Raw genomic sequence first — 18,300 nt, 5'->3', positions numbered from 1 at the left:
GCAACACCTGGCTGCAGTTCTTGGAAAAAGAAGATACCAGTGGAACTCAGAGAATGTTGGTGTAACTCCAGCACCAGCTCAGTGAAAGGAGAAATGTATGTCTGACCTTGGAGTGCATCGCCATTCGTTGGGGCCTGGAAGAGGCTTAATATAACTTAAAAACAGCCTCCCAAGACTGAGGATTTTAAATATGGGCTCATCTGGACAGTAGGATAAATATGTCTACTGCTCTCTTTTCAAACTTGAAAATATTTTTCCATTGATAAGTAAGGGAATATTTTACAGCAATAAGCATGATTATTTCTTTCCTGATAAATTTTCCTAGTGATGTCCTGCATATCACAGATTATGCTGCTGATGTTTAAACCATATTACACTGCAGGGAGCGCCCTTCATTTCTAATTCTTATAGTCTCTAAATAGTATACGACATTTTTAGATACATGACTTAGATTTTTCTTTTAATAGGAGTTTTATGACTAAAACTTTGCATAATGCTTTTAAACCAAGGGATATATGAGCCAGAATCTAATTGTTTTGTAAAATGAATAATTTTGTCTGTTATCTCTTAATTAAAATACAGCTTTAAACTTGCTATAGTTCAAACAAATTAATTCAAGAAATCTTATGGCCTATATTTATACAGGAGGTTAGGCTAGATGATTACAGTGGTCCCTCTGGCCTTATCTGTGAATGTATTTGCAGTTCAGTTCTGACGAAAGACTTTTTTGGGGAGTGGTGGTGGGGAATTGGTAGCCCTGCCTCTTAAGGTTATATGTTTGTGATTTTTTCAAAGCCAGATTTCAGTTGCTTAGTTTGGCAAAATTGTAATTATATGCCTATTTACATCAGGATTGTGTAAGGGGAATTGTTTGGGTTTGGGATTTTTTCTGGGGTCTTTGGCAGGGTGGTGGTGGTTGGTTTTTTTTTTTCCCCAGTCAAAAACTATCAACCAGAACGTGTGAAGGGCTTAAAAGAACCCACATTAGTTGCTGCTCCCAAAGGTCTGTGCTGTTGTGGGATGTCTGTCTATTCGGTGTTTACCTTCATCCACCTTCCTAACATGTAGGGAGATGGGAAGAGGAGATCGCAGGGTTGCAGTGGAGAAGAGGAAAAGCCAGATCAGAGGGAAGCATTTGAAAGGCTGAGCCTGAAGAGGGAAGAGAAACTGTGACTTCCAGTTAAGGGAAGAGATTAGAATTGAGGTCAATGGGAAACCAAGGCAAGCTGAACAAAAAAAAATTGGGGGTGGCTAAACAAGATGGGTCAGCTATGGCAAGCTTGATAAGGTTGGGAACTGGTGGAGCTGGGGAGGTAATTGAGAGTTAATTCATTATTTGGGCTACTAGAAATGAGGATGACTAATCTGTTTGGATATTTGAGATAGGAACCAGTGAAAGAAGTACACTGAGAATACTGATTTCTCTGGAAAACTATTCTATCCTAGTGGATATCTTGGGCAGCTTGGTATGCAGCTGCCTATAACTGTTTTAACTCCATTAACTCAAATAATAACAGTCTATACAAAGATTCATGGCTTATTCTTGCAGAACCATATGCCTGAAAATTTGGCAAGATGTTGGGGTTTTGCCATTTTTCCCATTTGCCTTTTTTTTTTTTTAATCAAAGAAGAGCTCTGCATTAAAGTTCAGTTTACAAAGTCAATTTGATTTGTGAAACTATAGATATTGCTACATTTTGGCCTCCTTAAGAATTTATGACCTCTGGGAGTTGGATGTCAAAAGTCTAAGTCAAAAAATTTCATTTCTCTCCAAATGAGCTGTTCTTATTCTTCCTTTCCTGTGAACATTTTTACATTTTTGACCCTTTGGTCCTGATTTCAAACAAAGATTTCTTTTCATCTTAAGGAAAACTAATCACAGGAAAAAAGTGTATTCTGGATAGCATTAACACACATGAATTTGGTCTTCTGTTTTTTGCATATAAAAACTTCCGAGTGCTTTCTCAGGAACGGTATGTAACAACAAGGAGTAAAAAGTTGGTTCCAGTGTTTCTTAAATCTCCTGTGTAACTCTCTTTCAGTATGTGTATGCATACACCCAACTTTACCCAATATGAATCATCTCACTGACTTCAATTAGCTGTCCCTTTGCTACTGACTGGCTATGCAGCTCTTCCTTACACACTCGACAAGTCTTTGTCCAGCTTGCTGCAGTCTACTTGCATCTTCACAAGTCTCCGTGCAGCCAGCATAAGTTCCCTTGACAAGTCCTGATTTTAGGGAGGGGTATCTTGTGGAGTCTTTCCTCCTGCATTCTTCATGGAATGTAGGACTAGAAGGGAACACAAAAGGTGTTTACAAGACCTCTAATTATTTTTCTTTGTTTTCATAAGATACTTTGCCAAATATTACATTGTACCCGGGGGACCTGACTAGTCAGTCCTTAGGGGCTGATGACAGCGTGGAGCAAGCATGCGTCATTAGCTTCCAGGCTAACTGGGCATGGGCAAAAGCTGGCTGCTGTTCCCGATGGCTTCTGCCAGGTGCATCAGCTCTAACTAAACCTCTGGAGAAAATGGAAGAGGACTGCCAAAAACACAGGCTTAGCAAAGGAGTTAAAGTACAGTAACTTGAACACTTTAATTTAGAATTGTTGCTGCAAGACTCTTTAAGGATACAGACTTTCAAAATACTCCATTACAGAAAGCAATATCAGTTCAAATAAAAATAAAACCAGAATTATGTGACTAAATCTTTCATCTTTCTAAGTTGTCTCCTCTTACAAACTATTTGCCAAGTAGCACTAACAGCAGAAGGAGACGACCCACAAAATCTTTACAACTTCTTGTACACCCTCCCACCAACAAAGAAGATTGGAGAAGATAGGCTAGGTGGATATTTCTTCTACAATATCTGAGAAACAAAGGCTGCTTTTTTTGTTTTACTACCTCTACCTTTTTAATAAAATTAATAATGTACCTTCTGTCTTTAAAATCAATTTAAATTCTCTGTCTCTAGTTTATTGCTGTGGTCTGCCCATCTTAGAGTGGCACCAGCTGCAGCTTTTGGGATAAACTGAACCATGTCTTTTCAGTAAAATCCTGGTCAGAGGTAGCCACGTCTATCCAATGGGAGGAGGTTAGTGCCCAGCCTGCCAAGTGGTCGTTGTCCTGGTACGGTCAAACCCAGGCAATTTCTCTCAGTATGTTGTGTCTCTCTTTCAGCACTCATGCACAGATACCCTTTGTATGGAAACGAGGTTACGAATGAGGGTAGAGTAATGGCGCACATGTCCTCTAGCCTGATGTGGGATTGGGACGTGACGGATGTGCGCACCTGGTATCTCTTTCGCACCAGATACTTGTACTATGTTTCCTTTGTTTCACACTTTGTCATTATTAGAACTTAATGGTCCTAAAGTGTGCAAAAATAGGGGCCCTGCTTTTTTTCTTTCTTTTTTTTCCTCTGAATTTTTCCCTTTAAGTAATTGACACAGATTTATTCCCGGTTTTTGCAGAGCACTTCTCAAATGCTTTTCTCTTTCCTTGTGTTCAAAATTGTAAAATATAAATGTGGCAGCAGAGTTCTCCCTTTCCCAGGGAATTGTATAATTGGATTTTAGGAAGACTCAAGAGTTTTTCTTATTCCATATACAATATGAAGGATTTCAGTGATATAATAGTTTTTTTTTTTACTTTGCTAGGTGACACAATTGATGATCAAAGTAGAGAGTCAAAGGATAAAACCTCATTTCCAGAGACCAGACCAATGTACAACCAACCTCCACAGGTAGGAGACTATTTCCTTATGCACACATGATGAAGCTTCCATAGCAGCTCATTTAAGAAGCATGAATGTCCTGCAGGAGAAGGTTTCAACACATTCACATCTTCCCTAGACTGAGTGCCTACTCAGCCTTCCTCATCATCTATCATAAAAGAAGCATTGCTAGTAATTAGATGGCGATATTATCAAGGTCACTGATACTGATTTGAAAAAGAAATAGTAAGAAGGCTGGGCTGTGTGGTATTGCTGAGTATCTTATTTTTATACTTAAGACATGCAAGCATGAAACTGTAGCTAGAATGTTAATGAATTGCATAGAAGCATTAGCGTGGTGAGTAGTGATGGAAAATGTCAAACATTTACATGTCATTTATTTCCACAGCTACCATTATAAGTAACATGTTGTAAATGTGTGAGTATAATAGACTGTCTTTATTGTGTGTTTTCTTTCTCTTTCAGTACTGTGTGGCTGTAAATTTGGACTTCTTTTTCTTCATCTGGTTTATTTAATATTTAATCCATGTATACCAAAGAGGGCTTTTCAGAATATTTCTGCATATGATGTACACTTATTTTCTTCTCCACCTCCTCTGAAAATGTTTTTGCAATGAGCCTGTTTTGCATCTATAGAACATAAATATTTTAGATATTTACAAGATAACTGTGAGACATTTTGCTTGGACTTTTGGTGCGTTTGTGGTGGGGTTTTTTTGCTTAACCTAAAATTTCTCTCTCTCATATCTAGCCTTGGAACTGTGTCTCTGTCTGTCTCTCTCTTCTCAATGCCATTTTAATATTTATTATTGCTAAGTCCCTTGGTATATCAGAGGTGTGTGTGATAATGTTGCATCTTTAAGAGTGGTCAACGTGTGTGTGATCTGTAGTCTCCGTTTTTAATTTCAAATTAAAAACTGTGTCTGATACAGAAATCTTTAATTCATCATAGTAATGAGTGGTTTGCCTTCTGATAACATGGCAGTATGAATTAGTTATAATTAATTGCAAAATTTTAGTCTGACTTCTGGATCTGTGCACATCTGAGCCAGGGTGTTTTGCAGCTGAAGTCCTGCAATTCTGAGGCAGTATAATGCATTGGTGTTGTGGTTACCTACTGCACAGACACAGTTTCCCTTAATGTGATGTTCTTGCTAGGTATTGTGAGCTGCCAGTTATTGTAGTGTCAGTGGTTTGTTCAATTCTGTGGATTTTCAGTAAATAGGAACTTGTGTAGATTTTAAGTGTTTATGAGTCAGAGGAAAGAAGTAAAGTTTTCAAAATAAAATAGCAGATATTACAGTGCAAATAAAACAAAGATTTATTTTAATCTGTATATTAAAAGACTTAGTATGTCACAAAAATACTTGTATGAACTGGCTTGTGACAACATCAATTAAATTAAGATACAGCAGATACAGCATTTGGTGGTATCTAAGTTATTAATTCCGGTCTCTGGATTTGGGTGTTTGGACTTCACATTTACTTGAAGGAGTTCTCCATTTCTCAAATTAAATAGAGTAACTGAGGATCATGGAAATGAAATGGATAATTCTGGCCATTAGGGAAGCAATATTCCTATTTGCAGTAGTAAGTATGTTTTTATAAATTTGTGGGAGAAATCTACCAATTTAGCAAAATTGGAAAAGCATTGTATTATGTATTCAATATGTCACTGAGAAACAGAACATTAACTGAAATAGTAAGCTTGCTAGCATTAAAACAAGAATACTTCGTAAACATAGTACAGTATGTTAAAACATATCTGTTAGACTGCAAAGTAGTATCAGATATTTGTCATGCAGAGTTGAACAGAAGAATGTTTAGTTCTTCAACTGCATCTTTCAATTGCTAGAAACTTGCTTTTATTTTTAAATAGAATCTGTTTTACAATTTAATAGATGTAGACTTTGTGGAACATGGAAAGTGCTTTTAGAAATGTGATTTAAAGAAGAAGGAAGTAATACTTTGTTGCTGGGTCACTTCCTTATTCAAAAAGGAAATGAGGTTGAGTTTGATTTTTTGAAGAAAGTATCTTCTGGAGTATTTTTTGGTAACTGTCATGATCTTTGGAATTTCCCATTTACTTAGGTACTGTTGGATTTGTTTTCTGTACAATTACTGAATTATCAAGTACATATTTCTGTATAAACTTGCACAACTTATTTAAACTAATGCACGAAAAAAAGCTTACACCAAAATTATCTTGCTGCAACTAGCAACATGTAACAGAACCTCTTATAACAACGGCAGTACCTGCAGTCTGCGTTATTTTAAGGGGTTTTGATACCACATGCATGTTAGAGGAACTGCAGATATTTAGAAACTTGTTGAGGAAGGGTGTTCTCAAAGGCCAACTTTAGTCCAAACGTTCCCACGGGAGTGGGAACAGAAGCTCCTACTTTGAACAGTCCCATGTGGAGTACCCTCTCCATCTCCGCAAGTACAGATGGAGGTTTGGGAGGGTCATCTCCCGATGCCGAGTCAGATGCATTGTCCACCAGGGTAGTGAGTGCTCTGGGCCTAATCGAGCATGTACAATCCTGCTGAAGTCGCTTCAGGCTCATGAGCTAAAAGTCATACGCGCATTTAAGTGCTTTTCTGGATTGGGGCCAAAATGCTTAGCACGCTGCAGGGCTGAGAACTTAAATTAGTCTCTTTGTGACAGTGAAATACAAAGCTTCTAATTTTAACTGCAACACCATCATAACAGAAAGAGATATTACGGTTTTATTTTTTCATGCTTGCGAGTTTTCCATTATTATAGTACAATTCCCAGATAATTCAATCTTTATCTGCTTTCACTGGGAATTTAAGGTTATAGAAAATAACAGAATGGAAAGGCTAGTGTTGATATATGAAGAGTGCTAGAAAGCCTAGTAATGTGGTGGGGTTATTTTTGATAATGAGCTATTCCATTGGTAAAGCAAATTAGCGCAACCATGTATTTTTGTCCTACTGTGAGAGCAATTATGTAGCATATCTATTAGGAGACATAAAAAATATTTTTGACAGATGGTATGGCTGAGAATTAGGATTTATGAAGATTATTGTATGTCTGGTGTCCAGGACACCTGGGATTATTAAATTGATGTAAGAAACAACAACATCAACAAAAAATTACATTTCTGGTAATAGCTGCAGTGTTTTGTATCTCCCTACTGTCACCTTAAGAAGCAGCTCGTGTTTATTTGATATTGCACTTCTTGATAATCTGACATGTGCTCTTTAGCCAACAGTTGTCAGCAGATTTGATGGGTGAAAACTGTACCAGTAAGTGTATTAACATAAACTACCAAAAATGAGAGCTGTCTTTAGATTGTAAATTAAGATTTTTCTCTTGCTGTGTGCTCTTTTTTTTTTTTTTGTCTTTATAGTCCTGTTTCTCCCTCAGATACTTAATAGCTATTGCGTTCTATCTAAGGAGCTTGTTATATTTTTTCTAGGGCAAGAGAAAATCCCCCAAGGGATTGCTTAAGCCATAATTATCTAATTTATATGTTGTCATTATAGCCACTCTTAATTATATACCTTGCTGTGATACTTATCATCATAGGACATAGTTTTCTTCATGAATTGCAATAGTTCTGTTATGGCTCTTGTGCCCTTTCTTTTCATAATTTGCTGCTATAAACTGAGAACGTAGCAGATAGAAAGCCCATGTTTCCTGAAGTAAATTTAACATTTTCTATGGTTTTCTGCATATAGATACTGGTGTGTACTGTTTTGGGCAAGTATCTAAATAAATTAGAAAAAAAATTTTAATATCTGAATTGGCAGATAATATCCTCATTAAATTGATCCTTTGTAAAGCTGCTATGTAAGGATTCTGAACAGATGTAAATAACAGTTTCCTAGGTATCTGGTTAGGGGTCATATTAGTCAATTGGAAAGACAGAAATACTATGAGATATGAAATATCAAGGGAGAGATAATGGGAGTTCTGAGTGCACAGAGGAGGGGAAAAAATTAATTTAATTTTCTTTTTACTCATCTAGAGAAATTAGCAAATATTGCTGAAGTTGATAGACTTTTAAGACATCCTTTTGAGCAGATCACCTGATACAGTTCCAGGGCATGAATAATGCTAATGTTCTCTTTTGTTTCTTTTAAAAAAATAAATAAAATTAATTGGTTCTTCCAGACCTATTGTTGCCCAGTTTTTACTAAAGCTTGGCTGTGTGGATTATTTTTACAAGTTACTGGAAAAGGAGCTATTACTGGTCGTGTCCCTGTTCAGTCACCCAACTCTTCATTTATGGTTCAGAGGGTCCCATATTTAAAATCTTGAGAAGGGTGTTCTGGTGATGATTTACTGCATCATTTTAAATACCCTACATTTGCTTTAGAGAAGGTGGTTTATATTTCAAAATTACTGGCCAATGTTTGTGATTAGTTTGCTTCATTTTGACAAAATATAGTGTCTATAGAAAATGTTGTTGCTCAGATTGGCTTTTTTTTTTAAGCTCTCATAAGGTAGAATTCTAGTCATGGCCTGGTTAGATTAATTGCTTGTTGTATGTCATATTAACTCCAAGATCTTCTTTTTCACCTATAAAGCCCTTAAAGCATGTTGGTCCATAGTTTCTCTCTTCTTAATTGGGTATGTAAGCAATAATCACTTAATGAAATTATCCACTCTTAGCGGGGACTGGAATAAGTCTGCAGCAGGTCATCAAGCATGTACTTTTCACTGAATGCTGGTACCATCAGAAGAAAGATCTATTGTGTATGATCATAAGCTATAGGAAGTGATGTTTTAACATTACCTTTAAAGAAGGATGACTAGTTTTCAGCGTTGGTGGCTGCAATGGACATCAACTTTCTTAGCTCCCTGCATCCTTTGCATGTATAGTAAATAGCGGGCAGTTCTTTGGGGGATCCGTGTGCAGCCACAGATCGAAAGTCTGTATGAAGTAGAGCTGCCATATGGTAAGAAGGGCACAGTATATGGCTGTGATCTTACTGAGAACAAAGGTAAATAGCCCAGTCAGCTAAAAAAGTCAACTATTACATATTGCAACTATTACTATACAATAGCATATTTACTTTCTAAAGCTTCATTATATTGTAACGTTCATATTGCTATCTGTTTGATAATTGACCAAAATATTTAAGAGGCCTTTTCATATTAGGAAGACCTCCAGAACGTATGGACCAATGGACTTCTGTCTGCCCTCAACAGTTGGGCAACTTGGGGGGGGGGGGGTGTATGTACATATCATATGTAAATATATTAGGTATACATACATACACATGTGCTTCTGCATGTCACAAAGGATGAGTTGCTATAGCCTCATAAACAACATTTCATAAACTCTGATTTGTGCCATCTTTTGACCCAGGGTCAACCAGTAAGACCTGGGGGTGTCTTGTAAGACTCTCACCTTGTAGGGTTTTTCTCAATTCTAAAAGTGAATAGTTAGACTTTTTCGCTGTGTAACATGATACACAGCTGGGGTTATTTCAGATACTTAGTAATCATAGTAACATCAAGAATGTTATGTTTTTCTTAAAGGGAAGTATTATATTTTTAGATATAGGGAACTGGAGTGGGAATTGAGAGATGTGAATTAACGTGGTTGTTACCAACTTCCTCTCTGAACTTAGAGAACAGTTCATTTTCAAAAAAGTAATGCAGCTTTCTCTTACAAAGCGTTTTTCTATAGCACTTTGCAAGTGTGAAATACTGTTAAACGCTTTGTTTAACTTCAGTTGAGATTTCATTACAACAAGAACTGAGGAAGCCTTACAGTCTTTTAAGATGGGACTTGAATGTTCTGTTTGGCCAGCAAATACACATAAACACAACAAATGGATTGGAGCATCCGTCCCTACCACAGCCCTGCCTGTGGAATCCGGAGTCAGTGCTGTGGTCGGTCTGTATGATTGGCAAGGTTTGAGCAACAGAAGACAAAACCACCTCCTGTAGGGAAATTATAGCACACAAGCATGGTATATTTTCATCGTTTAGTGCCTATAAATAGCAATGTACATACCCGCATGTAAAAAGTTCATAAAATAGTAAAATTGGCCTGATTGGCAGCCTCTTCATTTTGAGAGCGAGGCTTTAGTAAAGGAACGTATACTCCAAATAGTGACAAGGCACATGTATCCAGAAGCACAATTTGTATACCTCCCTATTTAGTTTGAGCAGAGACTCGCTATACGCTTGACTTAATTGCATGCTTATTCAGTTACATTGGATGGTTATTTGTAGCAGGAGATGCTCAGATTGGGTGCCCAGATGTTCCCATCACATTTTTTAGCCTTTCTCTAGTTTTGGGATCTTCTGACTAGCTTAATCCCCAGATAAAACTACTGATTATCCTATATCTCTTGCCCAAACACATGTGGTTGGACTAAAAGCCAGTAATGCTGGTTCACTTTGCTGCTGTCAACAAATTGATTGGTCAGTCATCCTGCCTCTGGGAGCAACCCTTCTGAGCTTTCCAAATATTAAAATTGATCTAAAATGCAATGTAGATCATACATCACTTGATGAGACTGAGTGCTAATACAGCCTGATGCTACAGTGATATTTACAACATGATGCATTAGCGTAAAATGGTGGCTGAAAGACTGGTATAGGGCAGCTTATTAATACTTACTCTAAACACCAAGTAAGGAAAATAACAATGTCTTTAGGTTAGTTTCACTGCCACTTTTGGGAAAAAAACCCAAAAAACAGAGACAGCAGTGGGCAGTCCATTTTAATGGAAAGGAAATATGACATGAAAACTGTCTCGTTTCAGTCCAAAGTGCTAATATTGATAAGACAGGAATATGTTTTTCTGTACTTTCCATCAGTGTGGTTTGATCCTTTTACCATAATGTGCTACTGCTGTAATTTCTGCCCTAAAAAAATCCCCAAAACTTCACTACTCCTCAGTCGTATCAGACTTGTGAAAGATTGTGCATTGGTCAGCACATAGTCAAATTTTGTTCTAAAGCATTTTTTAAAAATACAAGATAAAATGGAAATTATTTGTTTGCAAATTTCTTTTCTTTGCTTCCACAGTATTACAAATTTTAAAAATTCTTTTCTAGTGTTGTAATGCAATTAGTAGACCTGCTTGATAAAAACAAACCTATTTTAAAAGCCCGAAAATTGCCCTTCTTCCTTTTCATTATGGTCTAATTATCTTCCTTCCATAGAGAACCAGGGGGCTGAAAGAGGCCACCTTGATTGAACGAGATGACCAATATTTGTTTCCTCTTATTTATTTAATTAATTATTTGGTCCTTTACTGCTTTAAGAGTCATCATGCTTTTATTCCTGCATCTCCAAAGCCTAAGCAGTAGGTGCTGAGGACAACTCAGTCTTGTTACTGTTAGTAGATTGAAGCTTTACAGGCTCTGGCTCCTGGTAAGCTGTTTGCTGAAGGTGCTGTTGACAAGTGCTCCAGCTACACACTGTGTATGGAGGAACTTAAAGTCAAATATCCATCCTTCCTTTCTCTTACTGGCTTGAATCTCTATGGAGAGAGCAGGTGGAAAGTTGTGTTAGGAGACACTTGCCTAATTCACTTTTTCGGCGTTAGAATATTTTAAATTTGTAAATAGGACATATTGCTAGTCTTACCATATGCTTGGATTTTAAGCAGCACGATAAAAACCTCACAATAAAGCACTTAGTACAGCAATTTTTATTCACACATCTGCCTGAGAACCCATTTATGTTTTTCAAGACTGAGGAGAGAGACCGTTAGGAAGATCCAGGGGTTGAGTTACCTAACAAAGCTTCTGAAAGCACGGCTGAGGACGTTGTTCGCAGGTATCACTGGAGGAAGCTTCACCTGGGTTCAGACTAGTAATTCTTTTCTGTTCACTCTACTTAATTAGCTTTTCTCTGAATACCAAATCCAAGATCATTTCCTTTTCCTTTCCTCTTATTGTAGATGGAAATTGTTATCCCTCTGTCTTTTTCCTCTCACTGATATTAACGTTCTAGGGAGACATTTCACGGATGTTGCTGACTACCTCAATTACTCAAGGAGAGATTTCCTTTTCTTCTCGAAACAATAACTTCTGATGTATGCAGCTTTTCCCAGTTGTTCCAATTTGCTGAAAAATTTATTGACTTTTTTGGTGAAACGATATTTGCTAAGTATTTTCTTACTAGTCTTTTATGTTTGATTGTCTAAGTTCTTTTCTTAAGTAGACAGCTTCCTTTCCCATTCAAGTCCTTAGATTTTCGTACACTTAGGAGAATAATGAGAGAATGCAGTATTATCCCTCTTTTTTAGAGGTTCTGCTCCACAGACGTCTACCATCTCAGAGGAACTGTCATCTTTTTCCCGCCGTAGCAGATTACCATGTTGGAGTTTCTACAATAGCAGAGGTTGGGAACAAGAGGTAGAGACATAGAGGCAGACACCCAGTTTGTCTAAGCTCCTCCTATTCAGGACATCAGCTTCCAAAAAGTCTTCAGGATATTTTTTTGCTTGGAGCAGTAGAGAGAAACTCAAATCTTGTTGTCACTAACTACATCGACCAAATATAGCTGCTAAATTAAAATGGATTATTTAAATACTGTTTATTTCAATATGCAATTAAAGTTTTATAGAAAATTAATTTCTTAGTATATTCTCTGGCTATATTGAAAAGTTAAAATATAGCCTTTCCTCGTGATTCCAGCTCTGTTAAAAGAGTATTTTCTAGGTGTGTGTGTAATATTTGCATCCTAGTTATTTAAAAATTATTGCCCCACATACAAAGAACTCATTCATGGTTCAAAGTTGCTTCAATAGATAACTGAATTTTAATAGTTAATATCTGAGTTTTGTATTACATCAGGAATGAAGGTAGCAGCAAAATAAATGTGAGTACTTTGTGCTTTTGGATGACACTGAAGTTACAGAACAGATCCATTATCAGCATTTATCGGACTTTTCTATTCCTTTTGCAATATATTGACTTGTCCTTCACTTCTGATTTGTGGCTGTGGAATGCACTGCTGGATGTCTAGAGCTGCCTGCGTTTTCAATTACAGTTCTTCTGGCTTGCAGTTTACTTACTATAGTAATTTTCATGAACTTTTTAATCTTTCAGCATACATGCTACAGAAAAAAGACATAAAAAAGATCTGGCCTAGTTAGTAACATTTCCTGGCACTGGCAGAAGCACAACATGCTGAATATTGTTCGTGTTGCTTATTATAATGTATGAGATCTTTGCTATGAATAGCTTGCAGAGTACTTCGAAGGAACAGAGGAACTAGATAAACTGTTCCTTACTCGAACCCACATCTCTCTTCTAAGATAATTCTTATCACAATATTCCATGTTGCAGAGGGGAATGTTGTCCAAAATTCACCTGTTAGGACAGTGCCCTAAGCTCAGGGGCCTCCAGAGAGGCACAGGGAGGCAGCAAGAACAGGAACCCTGCTACTGAGGGGGCATAAATGCTGATAGAGCTCTTCAGTTATCAGATTCAAAAGTGCTAAAATTGGTTGGGATAGAAGGAAAGATAAGAGTATAATTATTTTAGTTATGGCGGGAAATTAAGACTTAGCATTTTTAATAAAGATTTAGAATCCTGTTCTGCTTCCTTCTTATTTCTTCTTTCTCTTATTTCTGCAGTCTTTCTTCATGTTGCATCTTATCCCTGTTTGTTCACGATTTTATAGTTTCTCATTATAGATGCCCACATTTAAGATGTTATGGTTCTTTGTCTTTAAACAATTGTTGAATGAAATAATTAAATAATAGGAATTAGGAATAAAGGAATAAAAGTAGGAATTGGGAATAAAAATATCATTATACAATTTTGGTTATATTAAGTTCAGTATATTTGCTGAAGTTATCACCAACCCGTCTCCAAATATTTCCTGTGCCCAATTGTCATTATAGGGGATTGAGAAAAAAACCCAGAACCTTAATCTTGTTCTGGTTTGAGTTTGTGAAATTGTTAACGAAGAAAACAATTTTTTTTGCTTTTAGGATGAACAAACGAGATAGTTGGTTTAGACACTAGATATGCAGTCTTTTGTGGTACTTAAGAATACTTTTCAGGGTAGAATTACATTCTGTAAGCGTTTCATAAATAAAACTCATAGGCATCTCTAGTATTTACTAGGATAATTAAACTAACACACTTTAACCATGGAACATTTGGAGTATCCAGAGTTCAAACGGCAACCTTGCAATTCTTCCCCTCTGCAGAGATTAACAGTTTAGCTGTTGGAGAGAGCAAGGAGCATGTACTAATTACAGAAAGTTCATTCTGCATTTAAAATACCGAATTGTTCCTACGTTAGAGAAAAAACTAGTTCTGAATAATTACACTTTTCTAATTGTTTTAATGCCAATAAGGATGTACAAATGTACATGATTATTGATACTGAAAGTGTGGTTTAGCAAAGATTCCCCTACTATTCTTTGCAGGCCAGGATACTCTGTGGGGAGCTTTGCTATAACAATGAAAAACTGTAGAATGTCAGAGGTACTTTTCACTGTTTCTTTAGAATTTCTTTCTTTAAGATTTCAGCAACATTAACCTGACCTTGATTCCCTTCTAGTCTAAGAAACAGCTGAAAAGCATGCTTTAAAGAGGAAAAAGAAAAATATCTAAAATGTATGTCACAAATCAGTAAAAATATTCTTAAATGCGTATTTTAAAATCTGGTTCTGTTTTACTCTGAACAGCAATATTGATAAATGGAGAAAAAACATGCTGCCTACTAATCACACAAAATTTGTACAGGTAGCAGGAGCTCTTTAAGAAAGACAAATCACTGCTGTATTACAGAATGAGAGTCATAAGAAGCTGGGAAACAAGAGCCCAAAGCAAATGGGAAAGCTGATTTCCACTGACAGCCATTCTTGCTTCTAAAAGCCTCTCCAAGGACTCGATCTTAGCCTGAAGCTTTCAGTGTGGAAGTCTGCCCTATTGCAACCACTGACAACACTAATCTTAGGCTAGTATTACAATCCCATTCACTGTGTTTCTGTTAAGAAAGAAAGCAAGCAACCAGAAGCCATTTGGGTATGGCAACCAAACTACTGCAAGGTCTCCAGCACTTCTTCCACCTACTTTTGTTCTCCCAGATAGAAATAACTTTTTCTTGAGTCCCTGGAGGGGATGCTGACTAAACTTTTGAGTGAGCCTCGAAAGAATAGCAGCTGTCATGATTCACGTGAGGTTTTCTGAACCACTCAAGGGCATCTGTATTGTGCTTATCTGGGTGGGTTTCTTCCCTTCTTACAGTTCTGTAAGGATATAGGTCACATACTTATTGGAGTTTTGGGTGTGGGGGTGTTTTGTTGTTGATGTTTTGGGTTGGGTTTTTTGTGACATTTAAAAACTATCATGTCATGTACACTTTCCCTCCTCCAGCAAGGTTTTACTGACCCTTTTCTCCTAGCTTAAATTTTGGAATACAAAGTGCTAAACATTCAGAGCGCCTTGTGAGTAATTTTTCTTTTCCCCTCTGTTCCTCTTTGCCATTACTGTTCTTATATGAAAAGTGAATTGTTGTCATCAATGGAGATGCTCGCTCTGGAATTCCTACAAATTTTCTAAAAAGGCCCAGTGAATACCCTAAAAAGCATCAACTGAAACACAATTGGAAGAACAATCCCCTAAGACAATTTCCATTCATAGACACATCAGAAATAACTGCATAATGCTAAATAAATTCTGAGATACATTATGATACACTATTTGCTGTAATACCACAAAATTGCCTGAAATAAAGATAGTATTTCTATATCACCAGTAGTGTTGTAGGTCTCTCTCATAATTACGATATTGCTGGATATTTACTAAATATTCTGGAAGATTGAACGTACTGTTTGTTTCTCAAGGTTGTCTTTTTAAGGAAAATGGGTCTGCTTCTGGAAAAAAAGCCTTTTTTTTTTTTTTTTACAGAAAGTACAAATTTCTTTAAATGAATCACTTTTTGTTAGAAAACCTTGTTCAATAGTTTGGATGATAACAATGCTAGCACTGATCTTTGATTCTTCTTCAGAGCACTGTAAATCCAGCTTCTCAGTACATTGTAAACTATGCATTTTTTCTTCCTTACGAGACTCTTGGCAGACTTTATGGTTAGCACACAGAGATGCAGCAAATTAGATGTTTTTAAAGGCAGCTGAGAAACATTAAAAAAAAAAGAGTAAAAAGGAAGAATTTACTTTAGAGGATAATTTTATACTTCGTTGGTTTTGAAATAACATGTAACACCCTTGCCGTCAGAGCGCAATTAGTATCTGGTGGCCAGCTACCCTATATGTTTACATACTGTTTCTTTTATTCCTGTTCATTTGGATTGCAAACCAAGAATGAAGAAAAACACCTTGCTTATTTGAATTAAATTTGATTACCGTACCTTCTATAATTTTAACTGATTTTTTGACTCCCTGGTGTTTGGTGAAAAGTAAATTGTTTGGTGATCTTCTAAGTGCATTCAATTAATATTTCTCATAGCAGGATAGTGTGTCATAGCATTTGGCAGTGCTTTGTTTAGCTAATGTCCAGAGAATATGCTCTGAATAGATTGTATTCTGGATAAATAAGTTAGGCATTTAAGTAGAAACCAGTGTGACTAATGTGGGATATCAAATTCTTTAGGACTTGCAGTTCTATATATGCTTGAAGAATGCATGCGTGAAAACATAAGCCATTTCATAACCTTGACTTTGACTGCATCACATAGCTTTGTGCTGGTGTTTGCATTGTAACCAGCTTGGGCGATCTCAGCACTGATGGGTGATTGATGTTCTCTAGTAGAGTGTCCAGCTCTTCATTACATTACCACAGTCGCTATAAAAGCCTGCTGGTCAGGTTGGCTTCATCAAGGTCTTTTCACTGATGTGGATTCTCCAGCATATGAGTGAAATATGTCTTAGCCCATTTAAAGGATATCTTTATGATTTGGAAGCACAAAAATACGTCTAGCTTGAGAAGATCTTGCACATAAGGCCAATATCTAAATATCACTGCAAGAGTGCTCAGAAACCCTTCTAACAAATGTAAGGTTTCTGGAGGAAAAAAGAAGATCCAAGATGCTTTGTGGTCTCTCCGATTTTTTTTTTCCCTCTTTGAAGTTAGTTTTGCCACATGGTAGTCTAATTTGCATTGTAAATTGAGTTCATCCAGCTTGTGGGACAATTAAGATATAAACAGGTGTTCATAAAAGTGTAAGTTGCCAAACGAAATAAACATTAGATTCTAGGGATTTCTGATTATCATCTGAGCTATGGGAATGGGACAGTGAGTGAGGGAATCATTTTTCCCTGGAATGTGGGCGTAGGGGGAGGCAGAAGGGTCTTTGAAGATCTTGTCTAATTGTTTCCTATGTGTAACCTTTTCCTGTTTTTCATTTGGGGCTTTCTGGCTCCGCTCTCCCCTTCAGAATATGGGACTGATGTAATACAAGCAAATACCAACTTATTATACCAATAAATGCTCCACAGGTTATTTCTTTCAAGAGGGCATGTAACAAATTTGTGCAGAGTAGAAATTAAGGGAAGTTTTTAAGTTTATAGCAGCTACAAATTTAAGTACTTATTTGAAGTATTGGGGGGTCAGATAAATATCATTAAGATAAATAAATGTTCTGTGGGTTTGGCAGTGTTCTTAGCAAGAGAATATGTCTATAGCAGAAAATTTTTATGAATTTTGTTATGATGCACACCTTGAGCCTATTTGGCCATGACAAGAAGGAAGACTTCCCTCTAAGTGTTATCAATTAGCAGCTACAGAAGCTAAGATCTCTTTTAAAGTGAGAGCTGCCGATCTTCGACTTGAAGATAACTGTGCTGATTAGAACAGACAAGTAGAAGAGATTTTAGGGTTTTTCCTGAACTTACAGACTTACAGTGCTATTGCCCATGGTTTTTTTCTCAGAGCTTGGAAAGCTGCAGTAGGAGAACTATGCAGGCTATCATCCTGACTTCTCTGCTAGCTTTCCTATTTTCCCTGCCCCTCTCAAGATACCAGCATCAGTAAGGAAAGCCAAAAGAAATGTTCTTTATCAACTCTTGCCTCTGCTGTTGCATGTAGCTTTTTTAAGAGCTGTTAGCTACTCATAAGAATGGAGAACTGAGAAAAGGAAAGCTAGGGAAAATAAAGAACAAGAAGAAACATCTGTAAACTGTAGCTGTAGGAATTATGTAGTACAGATATGTCAATATTAGAACAGCTTAGAGAATATCGTTAAAGCAGCAGAAACCCAGTGACATACCCTGCCTATCTCCAGAAGGCTCTGAAGTGGCCTAGAAGAATAGACAAAGATGGGCCTACTCTTTCCTTTTTGATACCTATAAAATAAAATGTTTTATAGCAATTAGCCAGAAGGTGATCTGAAAGAGAGGGGGAAATATCAAATAGGATTTGTACTGGGAAGTGAATCCCAACAGCTCAGTAGGAAGGTGCTTTCCTCACTTGCCTCCTTTGGAGCTCATTCACTCCTCTTTTCTATTAGATCATAGCCAGTAAGGTTAGTAGTTATATCTAGCAGCCTTTTAATAAAACTTCTTAACCTTAAGAAATTTTATATTATTATCCTGTGACATAATAGTAAGGCAACTTGGGAAGTTGTTGTGGTTTAAC

At 36.9% G+C, this 18,300-nt stretch overlaps 1 protein-coding gene across 5 annotated transcripts in view; it reads left to right on the top strand.

Annotated features, from left to right (window-relative positions):
* Positions 1-18,300, top strand: part of UMAD1 (UBAP1-MVB12-associated (UMA) domain containing 1) — an 87,156-nt gene that overhangs the window by 59,019 nt on the left and 9,837 nt on the right. For all 5 annotated transcript variants that reach the window (XM_076331442.1, XM_076331445.1, XM_076331443.1 and 2 more), the window contains one exon: positions 3,665-3,750. In XM_076331442.1, the coding sequence (XP_076187557.1) occupies positions 3,665-3,750 (86 nt within the window). The remainder of the gene's footprint in view (positions 1-3,664; positions 3,751-18,300) is intronic.

Source organism: Aptenodytes patagonicus, chromosome 2, assembly GCF_965638725.1.
Source record: "Aptenodytes patagonicus chromosome 2, bAptPat1.pri.cur, whole genome shotgun sequence".
Taxonomy (NCBI): domain Eukaryota; kingdom Metazoa; phylum Chordata; class Aves; order Sphenisciformes; family Spheniscidae; genus Aptenodytes; species Aptenodytes patagonicus.
The sequence above is the reverse complement of the archived record's forward strand: the minus strand, read 5'-3'. Positions and strand labels throughout refer to the sequence as shown.